This window comes from Stylophora pistillata, chromosome 12 (assembly GCF_964205215.1).
Source record: "Stylophora pistillata chromosome 12, jaStyPist1.2, whole genome shotgun sequence".
Taxonomy (NCBI): domain Eukaryota; kingdom Metazoa; phylum Cnidaria; class Anthozoa; order Scleractinia; family Pocilloporidae; genus Stylophora; species Stylophora pistillata.
In genome coordinates this window covers 1,233,509-1,251,821 of record NC_142530.1, presented here as the reverse complement: position 1 = coordinate 1,251,821, position 18,313 = coordinate 1,233,509, and the positions used below count along the sequence as shown (strand labels likewise).

General features: G+C 39.1%; 2 protein-coding genes across 2 annotated transcripts in view; both read right to left on the bottom strand.

The window, feature by feature from the left end:
• The window catches only part of LOC111320821 (uncharacterized), a 71,768-nt gene extending 66,007 nt beyond the window's left edge, over nt 1–5,761 (bottom strand). Inside the window, exons 1-4 of the mRNA XM_088739898.1 lie at nt 5,573–5,761; nt 3,380–3,532; nt 1,274–1,305; nt 119–157 (exon numbers count right to left, since the gene is read on the bottom strand). Coding sequence (XP_088596024.1) covers nt 119–157; nt 1,274–1,305; nt 3,380–3,532; nt 5,573–5,645 — 297 coding nt within the window. The 5' untranslated portion in view covers nt 5,646–5,761. The remainder of the gene's footprint in view (nt 1–118; nt 158–1,273; nt 1,306–3,379; nt 3,533–5,572) is intronic.
• A 2,271-nt stretch (nt 5,762–8,032) lies between these two features.
• The window catches only part of LOC111320822 (uncharacterized), a 54,620-nt gene continuing 44,339 nt past the window's right edge, over nt 8,033–18,313 (bottom strand). The window contains exons 56-69 of the mRNA XM_088739899.1: nt 16,880–16,933; nt 16,530–16,583; nt 16,176–16,229; nt 15,548–15,583; nt 13,496–13,531; nt 13,004–13,039; nt 12,622–12,654; nt 12,036–12,092; nt 11,185–11,220; nt 10,705–10,846; nt 9,901–10,004; nt 9,690–9,752; nt 9,107–9,310; nt 8,033–8,593 (exon numbers count right to left, since the gene is read on the bottom strand). Coding sequence (XP_088596025.1) covers nt 8,438–8,593; nt 9,107–9,310; nt 9,690–9,752; nt 9,901–10,004; nt 10,705–10,846; nt 11,185–11,220; nt 12,036–12,092; nt 12,622–12,654; nt 13,004–13,039; nt 13,496–13,531; nt 15,548–15,583; nt 16,176–16,229; nt 16,530–16,583; nt 16,880–16,933 — 1,065 coding nt within the window. The 3' untranslated portion in view covers nt 8,033–8,437. The remainder of the gene's footprint in view (nt 8,594–9,106; nt 9,311–9,689; nt 9,753–9,900; nt 10,005–10,704; nt 10,847–11,184; nt 11,221–12,035; nt 12,093–12,621; nt 12,655–13,003; nt 13,040–13,495; nt 13,532–15,547; nt 15,584–16,175; nt 16,230–16,529; nt 16,584–16,879; nt 16,934–18,313) is intronic.

Below are 18,313 nucleotides of genomic sequence, written 5' to 3'. Positions count from 1 at the left end.
GCATGATTTTTTGTACCACCCCTGAGCACACAGCTTGTCTTGGAAAAGAAAATGTGGTTGTCAATAATTTTTGGAGGTTCATACAACATTCCAAGTTTTCCTGCAATAAGCTACTTACCTTATCTCCTTTCGCGCCAGGATCTCCTGGTGGTCCAATCTGAAAAAAAAAAAAAAAAAAAAAAATGCATCTCATGTGGATTCAAATTGATGACCAGCAGTTTTTTTTTTTTTTTAAAACCACTGATCTACGTTGTAGTCACATGATGACAGTATACAGGGCTTGATATTAAAAAAAATTCTCGATCACAATTTGCGAGTAATTCCTAAAATTTAGTCCTAACTTTGAAAATTTTAGTCGCAAAAGTAACCTACTTCTACTGGAACCAGAAATTAGAAATGAAGACTTCCTAGAAATTTCATGAGCATTGCACAACGTAGTTTCTAAATAAGTGCACCCATGATACATTTCTCAGTAAGAAATCAATGATAAAAGTCATGCATCATTCAACTTGAATTTCACAGGATTTTTCTGATAAAACTACAGCAACCAGTAACAAGTACGACATAAGGCTGTTAAATATAATTTATTTATAAGCTAGGCTGTAAAACGGTCGCGAAATCACTAACAATGAAGAAATTTTAGTCGCAAAAGTAAAATCTTTATTCACAAATGCACCCGATACAGGTGCAATTTCAAGCCCAGAGTTTAAACAGAAATTGTAAACAGCTTCCTGACAAAAACCTGTTGGTGAAACATAACAAACATGTGACCAACAGATCACCAATAGGAAGTATACCCCAGAATTAACAACTAAAAGAAAACAATGAAAAGCAAATCCACATTGTGGCAAACAAAGCCAATTTTAGCCACTTCCACACGAAAAATATGCAAGTTTCAGAAATATTAATTTTATTTTGTAAAATAAGTGATAAACTACAGGCTCCCTGATTGGTAAAAAAAACTCTCCCTCGTTGCACAGGTAAACCCATAAATTTTTGAAAGCTTTTGAATTACAAAAGCAATGGACTGCATTTTCTATTGGTTCAGAACAGTATTCACCCAGTGTTAATGCTGTAAGAACTATCACTTGCCTCCACCTTGTGATTTAAAATTTTTCTTCTGTTCTCCCAACTTTATTTGTGCATGGATTTTTATACTGCTATAAACTCATAAAAAATGTGCTCTATATTCTTTGGTTTATCTACTTGAATAACTGGTGATGATACAATTGAAATGATTCCATGAGCTTCTCCTTTAGAATGCAAGCCTTACCTTCTGTGCTGGTATTTGCTGTTTAACAGGGTCTAATGGAAAAAAAATCATTCAAAATATCAGTTATCATTACCATAAAGCCTCTATAAACCCCCCCCCTTTAATAAACCATCCCCCTCTAGTAACCCCCCCACCCCTCCCCCTCAGAATAATCAAGCCTTTCTAGTACTATGAGGCATTCCATTATTGTCATTCATTTGATTTTAGCTTGCCGTTTTGTTGTGTTTCTGCTTTACTGATTTACAAAATGATTACGACAAATTATACAACTCGTCAGACTTTACTGAGGATTTTGACTCTGCCAATTTGGTAAATGAAAAAATGTCAACTGAGAATAATTTTTTATTAAATATGGTACATCATATCCCATTGTATCCTGGTAGTGAACATCTGGCTAAATTAATTAGCCCTCCCCCCCTCTATTAAGCCCCCCTTCTATAAGCCACCCTCCCCAAAAGTACCTGAAATAAATAAGCTTGGGGGGGGTTAATTTATTACAGGATTTACGGTAACTAGCGTAATTAACCTTTCACCCCCAAGATCTCAATAGCGATTCTCCTTACAGTCTGCCATACAATTCTTACAATGTTAGTTTGAAGAATTTGGCATTGGATCAACTGATAAACCCCTGATTTTCTTTTTTCCTTATTCTAATTACTTAATTGTCTGCTATTGTAAGGAGACATTCTGTCTTGGTCACTCTCGGGTTAAATGAAAACCAGAAGCTAGGAAGCCACTCCTCTCAGACCCCTAATCAATTTCAAATGCATGAGTTGATTTGGAGTATTGCTAAGATTGTGTTGTGTCTTTTCCCGCCAATAGTAATTAGTTTAATGTAGTTCATTGTTTTCTTTGGACCCGTGATTTTAGTTTTCGCAGTTCAGTCATGAAATTTTAAGCTTTGCTTTGCCTTTCGTTTCTCATCCTTTTGTGGAGTTGATTTAAAGTCTTTTCCAGCTTAACTGTTGCGGTGGCAACAGTTAAGCTGGAAAAAACTTTAAATCAACAAAAAAAAAAAAGGGTTGTTTTGAGTCAAGTAAGTATAGGCTGAGTATTCTCCTTGGAGAGCGCTGAATGGGCCGATCAAGGATAATAAAGAACAAGAAAGAACTAGAGGTTTGTGACTGATCTCATGATTTGGATTTACATACATCACAGATTAAGTGTCAAAAGTTATGCAGGATTGCCTTTTTTTAGCATTATGTACCTCTGGTAATGTTTATACAACAGAGTGGAGTCCAATTCAGTCTGTTAACACTCTTAGTAATTAAAAAAATTGGACAAGCCCAAATTAGGAGTTGGATTTGCTAATTATGAGTATGATTATGAGTCCTATTATTACAAATTAATCTAAACTATGACAAAATTTAAGAAACAAAGCTTTGATCCTTTTTTCCTTTTAACAGAAAACAACCATTAATAAGGTAACACATGCAGGACATATACTATTCAATTACACTGTCCAATTACAAGTTGTCAACTGACTTGGACTGTGTAGTCTTAGCCCTCGAATCAAGTGAGTCATGATAACCACTCATGTTTGACAATTTTGTTATAGTTCTGTTTAAGTTGTGAAAACTTCCACCACCCTTTCACGCAGTTAGATTCAAAACTGAACTAAAAAATCACACTGAGGTAAACTTGTGGATACAGGGTGCAAAATATTATTAGAAAATAGAGTGACTGTATAAAAAAGATCCTGCAATTTTAAGAAACAAAATTGTGTTGTCATCTTAACTAATTGATGCATTATACTTAACAGTCAGTTTGCCATGCAGGTATAGCTCTCCTAAGACTCCTAAGGTCACAAAATTTGCATGTTGAATCAATATTCACATCACTCAAACTGTCCATGAAAAGTCTAGTTGGCAGGGGTTCCTACTGTTGTGAGTACATGTAGCAAACTATGACATAAGTCAATAAAGGGATGAGAATTATAAGACAAATGTGCCAAAAAAGGGAAGGTTTTCAACCCAAACTGGAGGGGTGCAACCTCTGTATTTAAGAGAAGGTCCTGAACTACAAAAAAAATCTCTTTCCAGTCCATTTTTGTGGCTACTGCCTCCATATATATTAGGGAAAGCCACATATGTTGTTCTAACTTACCTAAGCAATCTAGAAAGTTACAGCCTGTGTTACAACACATCAAGCCTGGTGGGCATCCAGAGTCACTTCCTATACTTCCTTCTGGCTGACAGAGGCTGTCCTCTTCTTCATCACTCGGACATTCTCCAGGTTCATCATATTCCGGACAGATAACTGTGTACAAAGAGAAGGCATCACACAAGATCATTTATTAGGAATAATAGAATAGCCGAGGCGTATTCCAGTTCCACGTGAATGGCTTAGTTGGATAGCAGTTTCCTGTTACTGCAAACACAAAAGCAAGGCGAGGGTGTCAAGCTTCAGATCTAGTGAAGCTTTAGAGAAGCTTGACTGGATAGCCTTGCTTTCATGTGCACAAATAAACCATGCACTTTCCAACAGATCTATGTTTTACTACTAATGAGGAAGACCTTGAGAACAATAAGGTACAGACAATTAAAGAAAATGTACTGGTAATCTTCTTAATCTGTAAATAAGAGAGGGCACGTGACAAGACATGTTTGTTTGAACTCTACGGGACTTTTTCACAAATGTTTCACAGTTGGACTACGAAAATTACTCTTCAAGTACCTCAGTGATTACAATGCGTTTTAGGAGATATTTTCAAAACTGAATCTTGACTCTATTAATTATGGAATCCACGTCGTTGACCTTGATATTTTTCTGAGAGATCGCTTTGGTAGACTGAAGAAGACTGTTTCTGGCTTCACTATTAAATCCAATTTTTAAAGAAATTAATTGATAAAAAAATAATAATTACCGCGTGCACATCAATTACCGGTAATTACACAACAACAAGAAAAAAACCTCACGCAGCTTTCATTTCGAGGACTCAACGTTTTTTTGAGCGCTCAAATTATCCTTAAAGATGGTAAAGATTATTGAAAAAAATTGAATAACTACTTTGTATGGCGGGAATTCTATCAACAATAGCATTACGAACAGCGATTCCCACAAAAAGGCGCGAGTGAAGACCACCGTTGAGCTAAAAAGAGTGGCGATTTTAAAATGAAGATTGAAATATAAAGATACAGCTGCCTCGCTCAAAAACAACACGGCACTGTTCATTACTTTCCACTACAAAACGCTCTTTCACAGATCTCAGCTGACCCAAAGGTCGCCAATTCCCAACAGGCGCAAGTAAGCATGCGCAAAGTTCCCCAGTTAAAATGAAATCGTCCAGTTATTCAACTTTATCATTGCTAAAAATTCAACAAATGAACATTTTCCGTTCGACTCATTGAACTGGACGATGAAGAAAGCTTTTTTCAATTTTACGAAAAAATTGCAATGCAGAATTTGCCTCCATTTGCGATCCGATCGTACATGAATAGGCTCTTGTTATGTCACGCTTTCTCTGCGTGACAATAATTCCAGATCCGCAGATATTTATGGTATGTATGAAAAGATCCTTTAAAACTAAATTTAACCAGTCATTTTGAGGAGATTCATACCTTGTTGTTTTCTTTATTAGTAAGGAATAAACTGAGTTGGAAGAAAAAATTAAATGCAAAATATGCCGTCTTGAACGTGTGACGAGCCAACAGCGAAGAAGTCACAAAGGGTTATTGTTTAAGTCACGACTTACCACAGTAAGTATAATTTTGGACGGGAGATCTCTCAGACACTCGAAAATTGCTTCCCAAGACGAGTCTTTAGGAGATTAAGTATTTCTTTTCAAGTAAAATCCGTCAAAAAACCGTACACACCTTTCTTTGTTATCGCTAACACACGATTGTACTCTTTCCATAATAGCTGATGCCGCGCATGTACAATACCCTAAAGTATTTGTATGGCGCTTTCAAAAGAAACAATTTTGAGAAAAAAATACTTCTTTTTCGCCTGAGACGATAAACATGCTAATGGCGTTTTTATAGAGAGTGATGCAAGGAGCTGATGAATTTCGTAACAGTCTGATCACGAACTGAAATAGTAGCCTTCGTGAGAATGCTTCGGCCCAGGATTTCCGTGGAGAATTTCTAACCTAACCCATAAGCCAGAGAGTATCCTTCTCAAAATCACACTGCCAGGCAAGTATAAATCTCTGCAAAAGGTCAGCTTATATCTACGAGTTTGATAACGTTGTCCAAAATAGTAAAAAATAGAAGAGAAATGAAAAAGGCGAGGGATTTAGACGACGCCTCGGACGAAGAAACGCTCATTGTCCTTTCGTGAAATAAACAAGGTACTTACGTTGCTGTGCTTGGATGCGACACGCCAACAGTAGCAGGAAAGATAACAACACAATCGCTCGGGAACAGGCCATGCTTGCAGGCCACCTTTAACGGTCCTTTTCGGCGCAAAATGCAGATAGCACTACACACCGGGAACAAGACCTGAATTCAACACAACCCCGCGCGACTGCAGCAGAGGACGTGCAAAGATCGCTCTGTAGAAATGAGAGATATATCGAATGTCTTTTGACGGACCAATGATTAGACGATATTTGATAACAACAGGGCGTTCAGGGTTATAGCCATGCAATCAGGTGGTGTAATGTCTAGACAGAAATAACGTAAGAAACGTGACGTTTTCTTTTTAATTGAATTGTAAGAGACCTTGAAATGAAAAGCCAGCCTGACAAGTAAGAACGTTGTAGATAGGAGGAGAAATAAAGTTGCGTCGATGAAACCCCTAGTCTCCTCTCGCAGCCGTTCTTTGTCTCGGGATCCCTGTGTCTCCCTCCCCAACAGGGATCCCGAGACAAAGAACGGCTGCGAGAGGAGACTATGAAACCCTTTACCCTGACGTAACTAACGGCGACGGCAACGAGGACGTGGAAAAACAAGAGATCTAATTGTCAGAACAATAGCTCAGCACGTGCGTTTCAAAACTTTGTACATTTCTTAGCCGTCCTATGCAAAACAAGAACGTGAAATCGTCAAAATTTGCGTCGTCTGCGAACCGAAACCGCGACGGCAAATAATTTTAATTTCCATTTGGAACTCAACGCTACTTTTATACGTCATGCTGAAGTTGAGCTGTGGCGCTGTATGAGACAGTAAGCTCCTGCAGCCATTTTTTAAATTCTAACTAAGAGTAGAAATTCATTTTTTAATCGAAGTCTTCCTTGGCGTCGCCGTCGTGGTTTCTTAAAGTCCCTAATGTTTATATGACCAGAGGTGGCAATCTTGACAAAAATCCGACGCCCTATTCTGGATGAAAATCTGGCATGAATACCATACGGTGTCTGACAAGAGTGATTCACTTTGGTGCAACGAGCCCAAGGGCAGTTCCCTTATTCTCCCTCACAGGTATGTGCCAGCCTACAGGGTATAGTTTCTGGGGTGTTGCTCTACAAAACAGGCCTCTAAAATCCATCTCACTGGCTTTAGTGTAGCGCGTAACTGCACCAGTCCCGAAGTCAGAAATAGTAAAATTCTTTCCAGCAAAATCTGGTCAAATGACGCATTTTAGTTATTTCTCTTTCTCAATTCTAATTATTTGGGACTGAAAATACAATTGACGTGAGACGCTCCCGAGGCTCCTTTGAAAGAAATACCGGATTCAAGACCATAGATGTTTAAATCTATACTCGTTTCCAGGCCAAAACGGCCAAACAGCGCCCCTGTTTCGTTCAGTAAACCACACGAACGCCATTCGCAGATCCTCTGACGATTCGCTATTCGACAAAACCTCTTGTACTTTCGCGCATAACCCCGTGATAATTGAACACTACAGCGAGGTTATGCCTGACTACACCTAAACATGCATGTAATCCTGGTATACTTTATAGCTATCGACACACAACTGTGAAAATTGTGGCGAGTAACACGAGATAAGGCTTGACCTTCTTTTGACCTCATACGTGGGAAGTAGCCGGAAGTGAAGAAACTTGTGCTGCACCGCACAGCTTTTTTCTAGGTTTTCAGCCAGTAGAATACTGCTCGCCAAAACTGTTTGCGCAATTCCGAAAATAGCGTAAATTATTCCGCTATTCCTTATTTAGGTATTTTTACACCTCTGTTAATCTTCTCCATCGCTTATTTATTTTCTTTTTCTATTTGATTTTCTTCGCAGTTTCGCGATTCCGAAACTCGCATATTAATACCCTATTATTTCCTGAGCAATTGAGAGATAACTCTGGCACCCCTGTCAGTTATTTTTCCAGGAAGGGTAAGTGGGCTAAGCGTCTAGCGCGCATTTCGCGTGTATTTATTTACACCTCTTCTACAAAAACGCGCCGTAAAATAAAAACAAAAAAACAAAGCAAAAAAAAACCCACGCTTACCCAGCGTCAATCCACGAGCTTCTAGAAATTACTCGCGCACGCTTCCTAACCACGCAAGCATTTTAAGTAATGTATCGTTCCTTGAACAAGAGATCGAGCGTTTCGTGTTATCTCAGTACTGAAACGGGGTTGCAATGGTTGTGGATGGCGGGATTCGGGTTGCGTTGTTCACCGCTACTTTCTCCCAATAAGGCAATGATTTATTTACGATCATTATTCTGCATCTGTCACACATGTTACCACACGACAGAGAACATCCTACTATTCCTGGTGGTAATTTTTTCCATGTTCTGTCATTCAAAATGACCATTCGATACCTCCTAAGCAGGCGCGTTGCATTGCTTTGGGGTATCTTTGATTTAGGAACAGTGTACTACAAATATCTTTTGAGAAAAGCACAAGTTATCACTACCAGCATTAAGTCATGTTACTAAAATGATTTATACAGAAAATTACATTTAAATAACAACTTTTTCATTTTGATATTTGAGCGACCTTATAGGCTAAATCTGTTTATTGTCCTTCTACAGAAAGGTTCTTTAGTTTGCGGAAATCTTCTATACAGGATAAGAACTTCCATCCGCTGCTTAGAAAAAGAACGCTGGATAATCCAGTTTCACTAACAATGAAATTTTGTCCAGTTTATTGCTCAAGATGTATACTCGAATACCACATCTTTGCGAAGACTATAACAGAGAACCTCAGGCTCATATAAATGACCTCAATATCTAAGCACACTTCAAATACGACATAAAAACGTGTCCACTCGTCAAATTTACATTAGATCTGTTTGCTTAAAAGGTTATTTCGTATCTCGAACCTCGCAGCTAATACACAAAACACACTGGTCCAAGTTGGATAGTGAATTTCTGTTCCACGAGCTTGTCTCCCACATCGTAAGCTGCTACGTCCACAACAGGCAAGGCGTTCTTTTGTGTCGTGTCTATCTCGAGGACAGTTTGATGCCAAGAACTATCTTTATTCTACAAAAAAAGGCATGAGAATTAAATGCAGTGAGGCGCATGCGTGAGCGAAGGAGGTGGAGGAACCTCTATCCAATGTCTCTCTTTTTTTTTATCGTCTACAGTCACGAAGGAAAGAGACCCCTGAGACCAACCATAAGGGCTGGGTTTATAACTTGATCAATAGAAAGAACCAAACTTTAAAACCAAATTAACCACGTATTTGATCATTCACGCATGTTAAAATGTATAAATCCGCGAAATTATTAGACGAACAAGCATTACTGAGATTTCCGAGAGAGAAGAACGACATACACCATTTACATAAAAAAAAGGGGCCGTCGAACATCTTGTCGGGTAACTTCAAATCTGCTTCCTCGTGCGCACAGGCGTACCCCTCGTTCGATTTCAAAATCACGCACTTGATTTCTGATTAAGTTTTGTTATCTTAAACCGTTCAGACACGAGGCAATATAAACCACCTTGTTTTAAACCTTCTTCAAAAGAAATGTGAGCGACAAAGTAAATACTCACATCACAGCTGTTTGTGACAACTTTGGGCTTTGTTTTCTCAGATGATGTTAATTCCATTTCGTTTTCTCCTTGGAGTTTAATGGTGCGGTCATTATCATCTTCCCATGCACGGGAGTTGTAGCAGTGATAAGTTACGTTCTGAGTGATGCGCATGCTCAAAAGACGCAGGAACCTCATCTGTACAGGTTCCATGTTGTATGAAATCTGAAATGAAAATAAAGGCGTTCAGTCGAGAAATTGTAGTCTTTAAACGATTAGTTGATAATTCTTTCGGGTTTGAAAATTCCATGATACTCCGTGGCTTTTTTTTAATTCTGGATTTTTGTGACTCTAAAACTCTAAGAGTTTTCAAAAATTATTGGGGATTACTCATTCATGCTTTTCAGGCCCTTTATTTGGGAGGTACCCATCAACTCACTGCCACGACCCCCTCTCAAATTCCATGCCTTTCCCCTACCCCCTTCCCCTTGAATCACTTTTGCTCCTCCACAGGGCCCTAGCAGGTTGGGAATGACACGAGTCTGATCGTAATGAGTATAATAAATGACTTGTGTAATCTACGGCCAGTTTAAGTACTTCTTACAAGCTCCACATCCGGGTGAACTTCGCTGATCCATTGCTTGGCCTTCGGATCATCTATGGTAATCTGGAAAACAAGAAGCAAAATTTCTTTACACTGACACGATTTCCTGGGCAAATCCTCATGTTGGAGTAAACAGAGGAAACTTGAAACATCACAGTAATACGAAAATTTGTGGTAGTGGGAGATGCACCGTGGTAAAAGGTAAACTCACGTTTTCTTTTTTCGGATGTACACAAACTCTGCTGTTTTCAAAGTCGCAATAAACGTATTCAGCATCACTGATGCAACCTTCATTAGGATCGATCCAGTAAAAGCCTGCAAGCGAGAATAAAAAACTGAGGATAATATCATTACTAAGAAGATACGGAGAAGAGAACAGGAAAGAGGGCAGAGTTTTTGTACAACCACTATTTTTTCTAAGCTTGGCTGTGCCTCTGTAGTTTTCCTGAACTCTGTTGAGTCAACCTTGAGATGATTGCTTAGCATACTGCATTTTTTTACAATGCGAACAAGCGCCGAATGAGAATCAATATCAAGTCAAAACCAAACCCGCGAAGTACTTTAATACACGAAATAAACCTTAATTTCCGCGTCATGAATTCTGCAGCCTTAGTTTCCATCAGTGTGGCCCCAAATTCTCGGACATATTTGATACCTAGGTAAAAAATAACCTATTTGGCGCATTGTACTTTCACAGAGCTTTATAGAAGAGCCGATTTCGATTGAGTAGCGTTATTCATATAATCAAAACTAAATTTCTATCACGAATAGCGATAAAAAACAAATGAAATACAAGAGAGAGCGAATGACAACGGAAGAAAACTTCCTGAAGCGCAGGAAAATGCCATTGACTTAGACGTAAATTGGTTTTAGTTTTGCTCACATCTCAATGGTCGGAAAGCTTGCACACGATTTGTAAACCAACCACAAAGCAAAGTGGGCAAAATCAATTCAATCCCGTATTGCTTTTCACACACAGTTGAAAATTGCTCTAACTGGATTTCACGAAACCTACCGCTGTGTACAGTATCGTTACTATCCAGATCAAGCTGCAAATCTCGACACGAGCGTGCCGGGTGATACTTGCTGCCTTTTTGCCTTCTATACAGATCAGTATGTTTTGTAAGACCATCCAGGACCTTTTTCATCTCAGGGTGCTGAAGGAAAGGTAGATAATCAGCGATTAGCCACTGATATCAACAATAGTAAAAATAATAGTACATAATATAATGATAATAAAATAAACAATGATAATAAAGATAACAATGATGTTGATAATAGTACAAATCATAATGACCACAATGATGACCAAAGTAATGACTGTGTTTGATCAAACCTCTCAATGGCGTTCAAGTGTCTTCAAATATATCTTTGGGTATGACTTCAACGCTATTTTCAAGCTGAAGACCCTTGACATGTTTATTACCTGTATATCTCACAATTTGTTACAACGGTCAGACAACAAAAATTGTAGCTTGATCAAATCTAAGCTTACCTCAAGCAAACGAGTTTCTTCTCGAGGTGAAGTACTCTGTGCAAAAGAGAACGAGTTGGAAAAAAATCAAGCCAATAAAATATAAATTGAACTCATGAAAAGCTAAACACAGATTAAAAACAGCCCAGAGAAATCGTAACTGCGTTCACATTGATTAAGTGTCTGCAGTAACCCTGGAAGCTGACTCGATAAGAAACTACACTCTTCTCCATTCGAGGCTTTTCATTCTCTTGATCGGACTGCCATTGGCTGATTAGACATCACGCGACCTACGTGGTAAGCTTTTCCACAAGAGCTTCGTGCACGTGATACATCATCTGACACACGCGATTAGAGTGCGACTAAAGTCGGTGACATGACGATGTTAGGACTTGACGTCGATAGAGCAAGCTGGCCCACACTGAAGGTAGTCGTAACATGATGAAGTAAAAAATACTCACAAAGTGAAGGGCAAACATTTGACGAAACAGTTGGCACACTCTTTCAAGATTTCTGAGGGGTACCAGTTCCCAGAGAGGTTTATCCTTACCCTGGGCCTGTTATTTAAACAAGGTCTAACCCACGCCGCGGTTTTACGCAAGCAACGGGCCTCAGGAATTCACTTCCACTGTTAGCTTTCGGCCCTCTTGACAGTGTTCACAAAAATAAATGTTCAGATAAAAGGTTCGGCTAAATTGAAGACAATTTAGAACGCGGTTTTGTTAAACAACGGCTAAACTTTGATTAAATAACCAGCCCAACGTGGTTTTATGTGCGCCATTGTCACGCAGTATTAACCATATGGTAAAATTCAATATGTTCCCACACATGTTTGCCATACTATACTGTGGTTTAAGTTAATACAGTATTACCTCTGAGCTCGAGTACAGTCGAAAGTTTGGTGGGGGTCCCTTGTTTGCTCCATTTATCTGAAAACAAGGCAGAAGTTAGATTTCTGCCTCATATACAGCAATTACAAAAGATGGTACATGGCCGCGTGCGTGAGGAAAAACTTGATCTTCGATCAACCCAGATATCATGGTCAGTACACCAACTAGTGTAAAAGTCAATAATTGGAATACCTAATCGTTGTTAAATCTGTTAAATTCAATCTCGTCGTGATCTTAATTGATGACATCGACATCAGATTACAGATTTTATTGAGATAGCAAAATAGCAAAAGTCAAGCGGCTAGAGAGTAAGACTGTTTACTTATAAAATACGTAGATATCTGTATTATTACTATGCGTAAAATAAATTGCTTATGTCAGACTATACAAACGTGGTTAAATTAAACTATCACATTTTTTTTGTTGTTGTTTACTGTAGCCCTCGTGGAAGACAACACAGACAAGCATTGTAAGAGTTTCCTTAGAACGGAAGCAGATTCAGTTTCAAAGTGAAAACTATTTCATGTCACACATAGTGATAATAACAGAAAAAGAAAACGACACTTACAATTTCACCGATGAGATAAGATCCAGGAGGACCCTAGCAATAGAGGCATGAATGGGACAAGAGCGCAAACACAAAATAAACATCAGTATAACAGGCACATAAACACAAACATTAACGACAAGTAGTCGGTCAAACCCCTCCCCCCGTCCCCTCCCCCCGTCCCCTCCCATACCCTGAACTAGATTAAACAAGTTCGTCACCGTCCACTTTCTACCTCCAGTTTACTTTCAAGTCTCCGGAAAACCATGACTAAGGTATCAAATATCCGGGGTGAGAAGGTTCTAAAAAGGTCTAAACAGAGATCATCCATCCGAAGAGTAATTTCTAAGGCTAGCGGTACAGTAGAGCTGTCTATTAACGTAAGTAATGAAGACATTCTTACCATAGGTCCTGGCGGACCGGCAGCACCTGGGTCTCCCTAAAGAGCAGGAAAGAAAAAAGGAAACTCAGGATCACTCCCTGCGTCTTTTTTTTTTTTGTTTGTTTTGTTTTTTTTTTTTTGTTATTCATATTGAAGTCTGAATATCGCAGAAAACGTCTGCTTGTGGGATAACGCCGTTTAGGAAATATACTTTCGCCAGAACATATAGATATGCATATGAACTCTAGTTAAACAATAAAGGACTTTTCCCATGTTTACATACCCTCGTCAAAACAAGTTATGAAAGCCCACGATGCAGTTCTTTGCAAGTGTTGCGATAGCTTTGAAAAGTTTTCAAAAATATCACGCATTTTTGTCTTTCTTATTTATCGCCTGGATGGGGTTAAAGGATTTTTGTTGTCCTCCCAAAAGGTACCGTAATTTTTTTAATCCTCTCCCCCCTAATTGGCAGTATATTGGCAGTCAGTTTTGTACCAATAGAAGGATTCTTACCTCAATTCCATCTCTGCCTGTTGATCCACGCACACCCTAAATACAAGGAGAAAGCAGTAGTCAGTAACCCTTAAGAGTAACTAGCTTCCAATTTTTCCCTACACTATCACCCTTGAATCAAAAGGTCAGAAAATTAATAGAGATCACTATGGAGAATATAAACTTTATGTCGGGATGTAAAGGAATAAGTAAAGGTTTTAATGGGGTGATGGCTTTTACGACTAACAGTTAAAAATTTTTCCATTTTACGGCTAACAGGGTTGTTGCACTTTTTCAGGAACCCAATTCAAGGACTTTCAAGGACTTTTTAGGTCATTTTCAAGGACCTTGGCTCTAAATTCAAGGACCTTTCAATAACACGAGCGTGCGTGCAAGACCGGCCGAAAAGTCCAACGAGCGTGACTTCAAGCATGCACATCAGAGTGATCACGAGCTGGGTAACCAAGGTTATTTTCAATACACCAATTAGGTACAAAATATATAAAAATCACGTGTCAAACATCACAATCGGACAAGGGATTGGAAAGGAAAACTCGTTTTCTCGATTTGTGCTAGAAACTTACACTTTCAACATCGAAAACAAAAGAAAACTTCGACTTTGATTCATTCGTACTTATTTTAAAGGACTTTTCAGAAATTTTCGAGGGCGTGAGTCTAAATTTAAGGGTTTTCAAGTCCTTGAAAACCGAAAATTAAATTCAAGGACTTTCAAGGAGCATGGGAACCCTGGGCTAACGATTATTATTAAAAACTGGATCATTGGATAATGCAATTCAAGACTTTTTATTGGCTTAGCCATTCTGGTATATGAGCCAATATACCATAATCTACAAATATGGTAAGCGTACGCGTCAGTTTAAAATCAAAAGGGAGCTAAAAAATCCGGTTTCTTCTCACAAAATAATAATCTCTTGAGGGCGTTTTTAATAAAACAATTATTCCACTCGCGCTTGTTGGATATGAGATGATTATAGCCAACGAGGCGCTACGCACCTCGTTGGCTATCTATCATCTCATATCCAACGCGCGCTCGTGGAATAATTGTTAAATAATGATAACAGGACCGAGTGGAGTCCAAGTAAGTCTGTAATCATGAGAGTGATTACAAAATCAGACGACCGCGAAGCGGGGGTCTCATTTGTCAATCAGCAGTATGATTACTGACCGAATAGTCCATTTTACAGTTGTGTACTTGGTTGCCAAGCCTTTGAATGGGAGTGAGGCTAGGGTTGACCTTGTTATGATACAAACCTTGCTGCCTTTCAAATGTAAATCACTTTGTTATCATGCTAAGTAGATACAGGTCTCTATCACAACAAGGTCACCTTCAGCCTCACTCTGAATCAAAGGCTTGGCAACTAAGTACACAACTGTAAAATGGCCTATTGGACGACACAAAGTCCTGTTACCAATTAATCATAACCACTACATTTTCTGAAAAAACAAATACATTTATTTGAGAAAATATATCCGGTAAAAGACATTGTCTAAATAAGAAATACTTCCATTTTGTAAATTCCCTAGTTTTATAGGGGAAAGTGGTTGTTGCTATGGCTATTGTAATCAATTTTGTGTTGGTGTTCGATTACAACTCTACAGAATAATTAGTGAAAAGTAAAGTACTACAAAATGACCCAATGTAGAAAGAAATAATTAAGGTGAACTTTTTTACGACTAACGGTTAAAATTTGTCCATTTTTACGCCTTACGGCCAAATTCTTAGCAGTTTTACAACTACCTATTAACCCCATTAAGAACCTCTAGATGTCGCTTCTTTTAGATGAGTTTCAGAGAACTGGTGAAATATACAAGTTTTCTTTTGCATGGGTCGCTGAGAATCACGCTTCAAATCACCAGCTGACGAGTTAGATTTTTGGCTGATAAACAGTGTGGAAAACATGAATGGTAATGAAGGGTGCCGAGGGTTCAGTGAGCAGAAGTCGTGAGGGAATTTACAGTTCTAACTAATAATGGGGTAGTTATGAGGCTAAAAATGAAGGAAGATTTAACTAAAATGGTATAAAATTAAAGGGACCGAATCAAATGACTTACCCGTTTCCCGGGATCGCCTCGAGGTCCTGTTACGCCCTAATTTTGAAATACAAAATTATCAAAATTGACAAAGAAAGGCTGAACGTGGGGGGGAGGGGGGGAGGGGGAAGGTGAAGGCCAAGTGGCCAGAACCTCCTTTATCAAGTAGTGTAAAATCGTAAAATTGCTGGTGGATGAGTGGGATGCTTGTCTATGGCAGGTACACCTCTTTAACCCATTAATGGCCGCAGCTTTTGTGGAAAACTGAGTTTTGAAGCTAGTCGAGCAGATTTCGGGTCACTGTTGTGGTTTTAAAAGCTCAAACTTACCAAAACCCCTTGACAGCTCGTACACTCGACGGTGGGTAATGGAACAAGATTTTCGCGCAGATTTTCAGGTCAAAGTTACATGGTTTTTTGGCTATTTCTCCAATCTCCTTTACTCAACTGCGCTCATTCTGGTATCATTAGTAAGATATTTTCAACCTGTTCAAGTCCGTGCTCAAAGTCGTGCTCCAGAGTTAAAAGTGATGACGTCACGAGGCGTAAAAAGGGTGTGGGTCCCCATGGGCGCATACGGGCGCACTGGACGTCAATAGGTTAATCACCAAAAGCAAAACGGGCATTGGACGAATAAAAAAAATCCAAACCTCCTCTCCAGCAAATCCATCTTGACCAGGCGTTCCTTGCGCTCCCAATGGGCCCTACAAATGCAAAAACAATCATAAGAATACAAAGGGGGACAAACTGTTTTTTTTTTCCTAGTTTTACATTTATCTGAAAATTTCAAACAAGAAACTCACACACTACCACTACCACCAAACTCTGAAAATATCTCCCCCCCGCCCTCGTTGCCACTAATCTAAATTTGCCTCAAGGAGGAGCAATTGAAAGCAGTCTCTAATGTGATAACCTCTTAAACATACAGTACCTGTTTCCCTGACAGTGTCTACGGTTTAACGAGAAGTTATACGTGAGAGTCACATGGATACTAGCCCACTCACCTGAGGACCAGCGGGGCCTTCTGACCCGTTTCTTCCCGGTGCTCCAACCTCGCCCTGTCAAAATGTGACAAAACATCATAAGCGTGAGATCACTTTGGTACTCTTCAGGAAATACGAATGGCCGGTATATACGATAAATCATGAAAAACACTGTGACTAATCTCTACGACAGAACACTTCGCATTTAGCGTGTGGCACATCAGTTTGAATTTGTGCGACTTCCTGGGACGACAAAAGTATATCACGCAGATAAATATTTTGTTAAGAATTCCCTTAATTCTCCCTGTGACATCCAAGTGAATTTTTCAATCTTTATGTTCTTAGTGTAAGGAAATATTACATCTGCTTACTTCAAAGCCCATGCGTCCCATGTTTCCGGACTTTCCGGTATATCCACCATCTCCCTGTAGGAGTGACGTTTATAGTGATCAATGACCACAATGACAATTAAAAAAGAAATGCAATTGTTAATGATAATGGTAATTGCAATGTCAATGGTTGCGATAATGGCCATGATAGTGGCAATGGCAGTGGTAATTGCAATGGTGATGGCAATTGCAATGGCTATGGCACCAGTAAGTGGTTAGAGCGAAAGCAATAGTAATGGTATTGGCTATGGTAATGGAAAAGGCCAAAGTGACGGTAATGGCCGTCGCTATTAAAGTGTAAAAGGCAATGGTTATGGTGTAGACGATAAAAATGACAATAGTACTAGCAATGGTAATTAAATGGTAATTGTAAAGGCGTATTGGCTATGGTGATGGAAATAGTATCAGCAATGGTATTGGTAATAGTTTGGTAACGACAATGGGATTGGTCATGGTAATTGAAATTGTGTTGGCCATGTTTATGGAATAGACCTTTTCACAGTTGTGGGCTTGGTGGCCAAGCCTTTGAAAAGGAGTGAGGCTAACGGTGACCTTGTTATGATACAGATGTTGCTGCTTTTCAAATGCAAGTTTCTTTGTTATCGAGCTAAGTAGATATTGGTCTCTATCACAACAATATCACCCTCAGCCTCGCTTCAAATCAAAGGCTTGGCAACTAAGTACACAACTGTGAAATGGTCTATTGGTATTGGCCATGTTAATGGCAATAATATTGGCCATGGTAGTGGAAATGATATTGGCCATGGTAACGGAAATAATATTGGCCACGGTAATGAAAATGATATTGGCCATGGTAATGGAAATGGTATTGGCCATGGTAATGGAAATGGTATTGGCCATGGTAATGGGGAAATGATATTGGGCATGGTAATGATATTGGCCATGGTAATGGAAATAATATTGGCCATGGTAGTGGAAATGATATTGGCCATGGTAATGGAAATGATATTGGCCATGGTAATGGAAATGATATTGGCCATGGTAATGGAAATAATATTGGCCATGGTAATGGGAATAATATTGGCCATGGTAGTGGAAATGATATTGGCCACGGTAATGGAAATAATATTGGCCATGGTAATGGAAATGATATTGGCCATGGTAATGGGAATAATATTGGCCATGGTAGTGGAAATGATATTGGCCATGGTAATGGAAATGATATTGGCCATGGTAGTGGAAATGATATTGGCCATGGTAATGGAAATGATATTGGCCATGGTAATGGAAATGATATTGGCCATGGTAATGGAAATGATATTGGCCATGGTAATGGAAATAATATTGGTCATGGTAGTGGCAATGATATTGGCCATCGTAATGGAAATGATATTGGCCATGGTAATGGAAATGATATTGGCCATGGTAATTGAAATGGTATTGACGATGGTATTG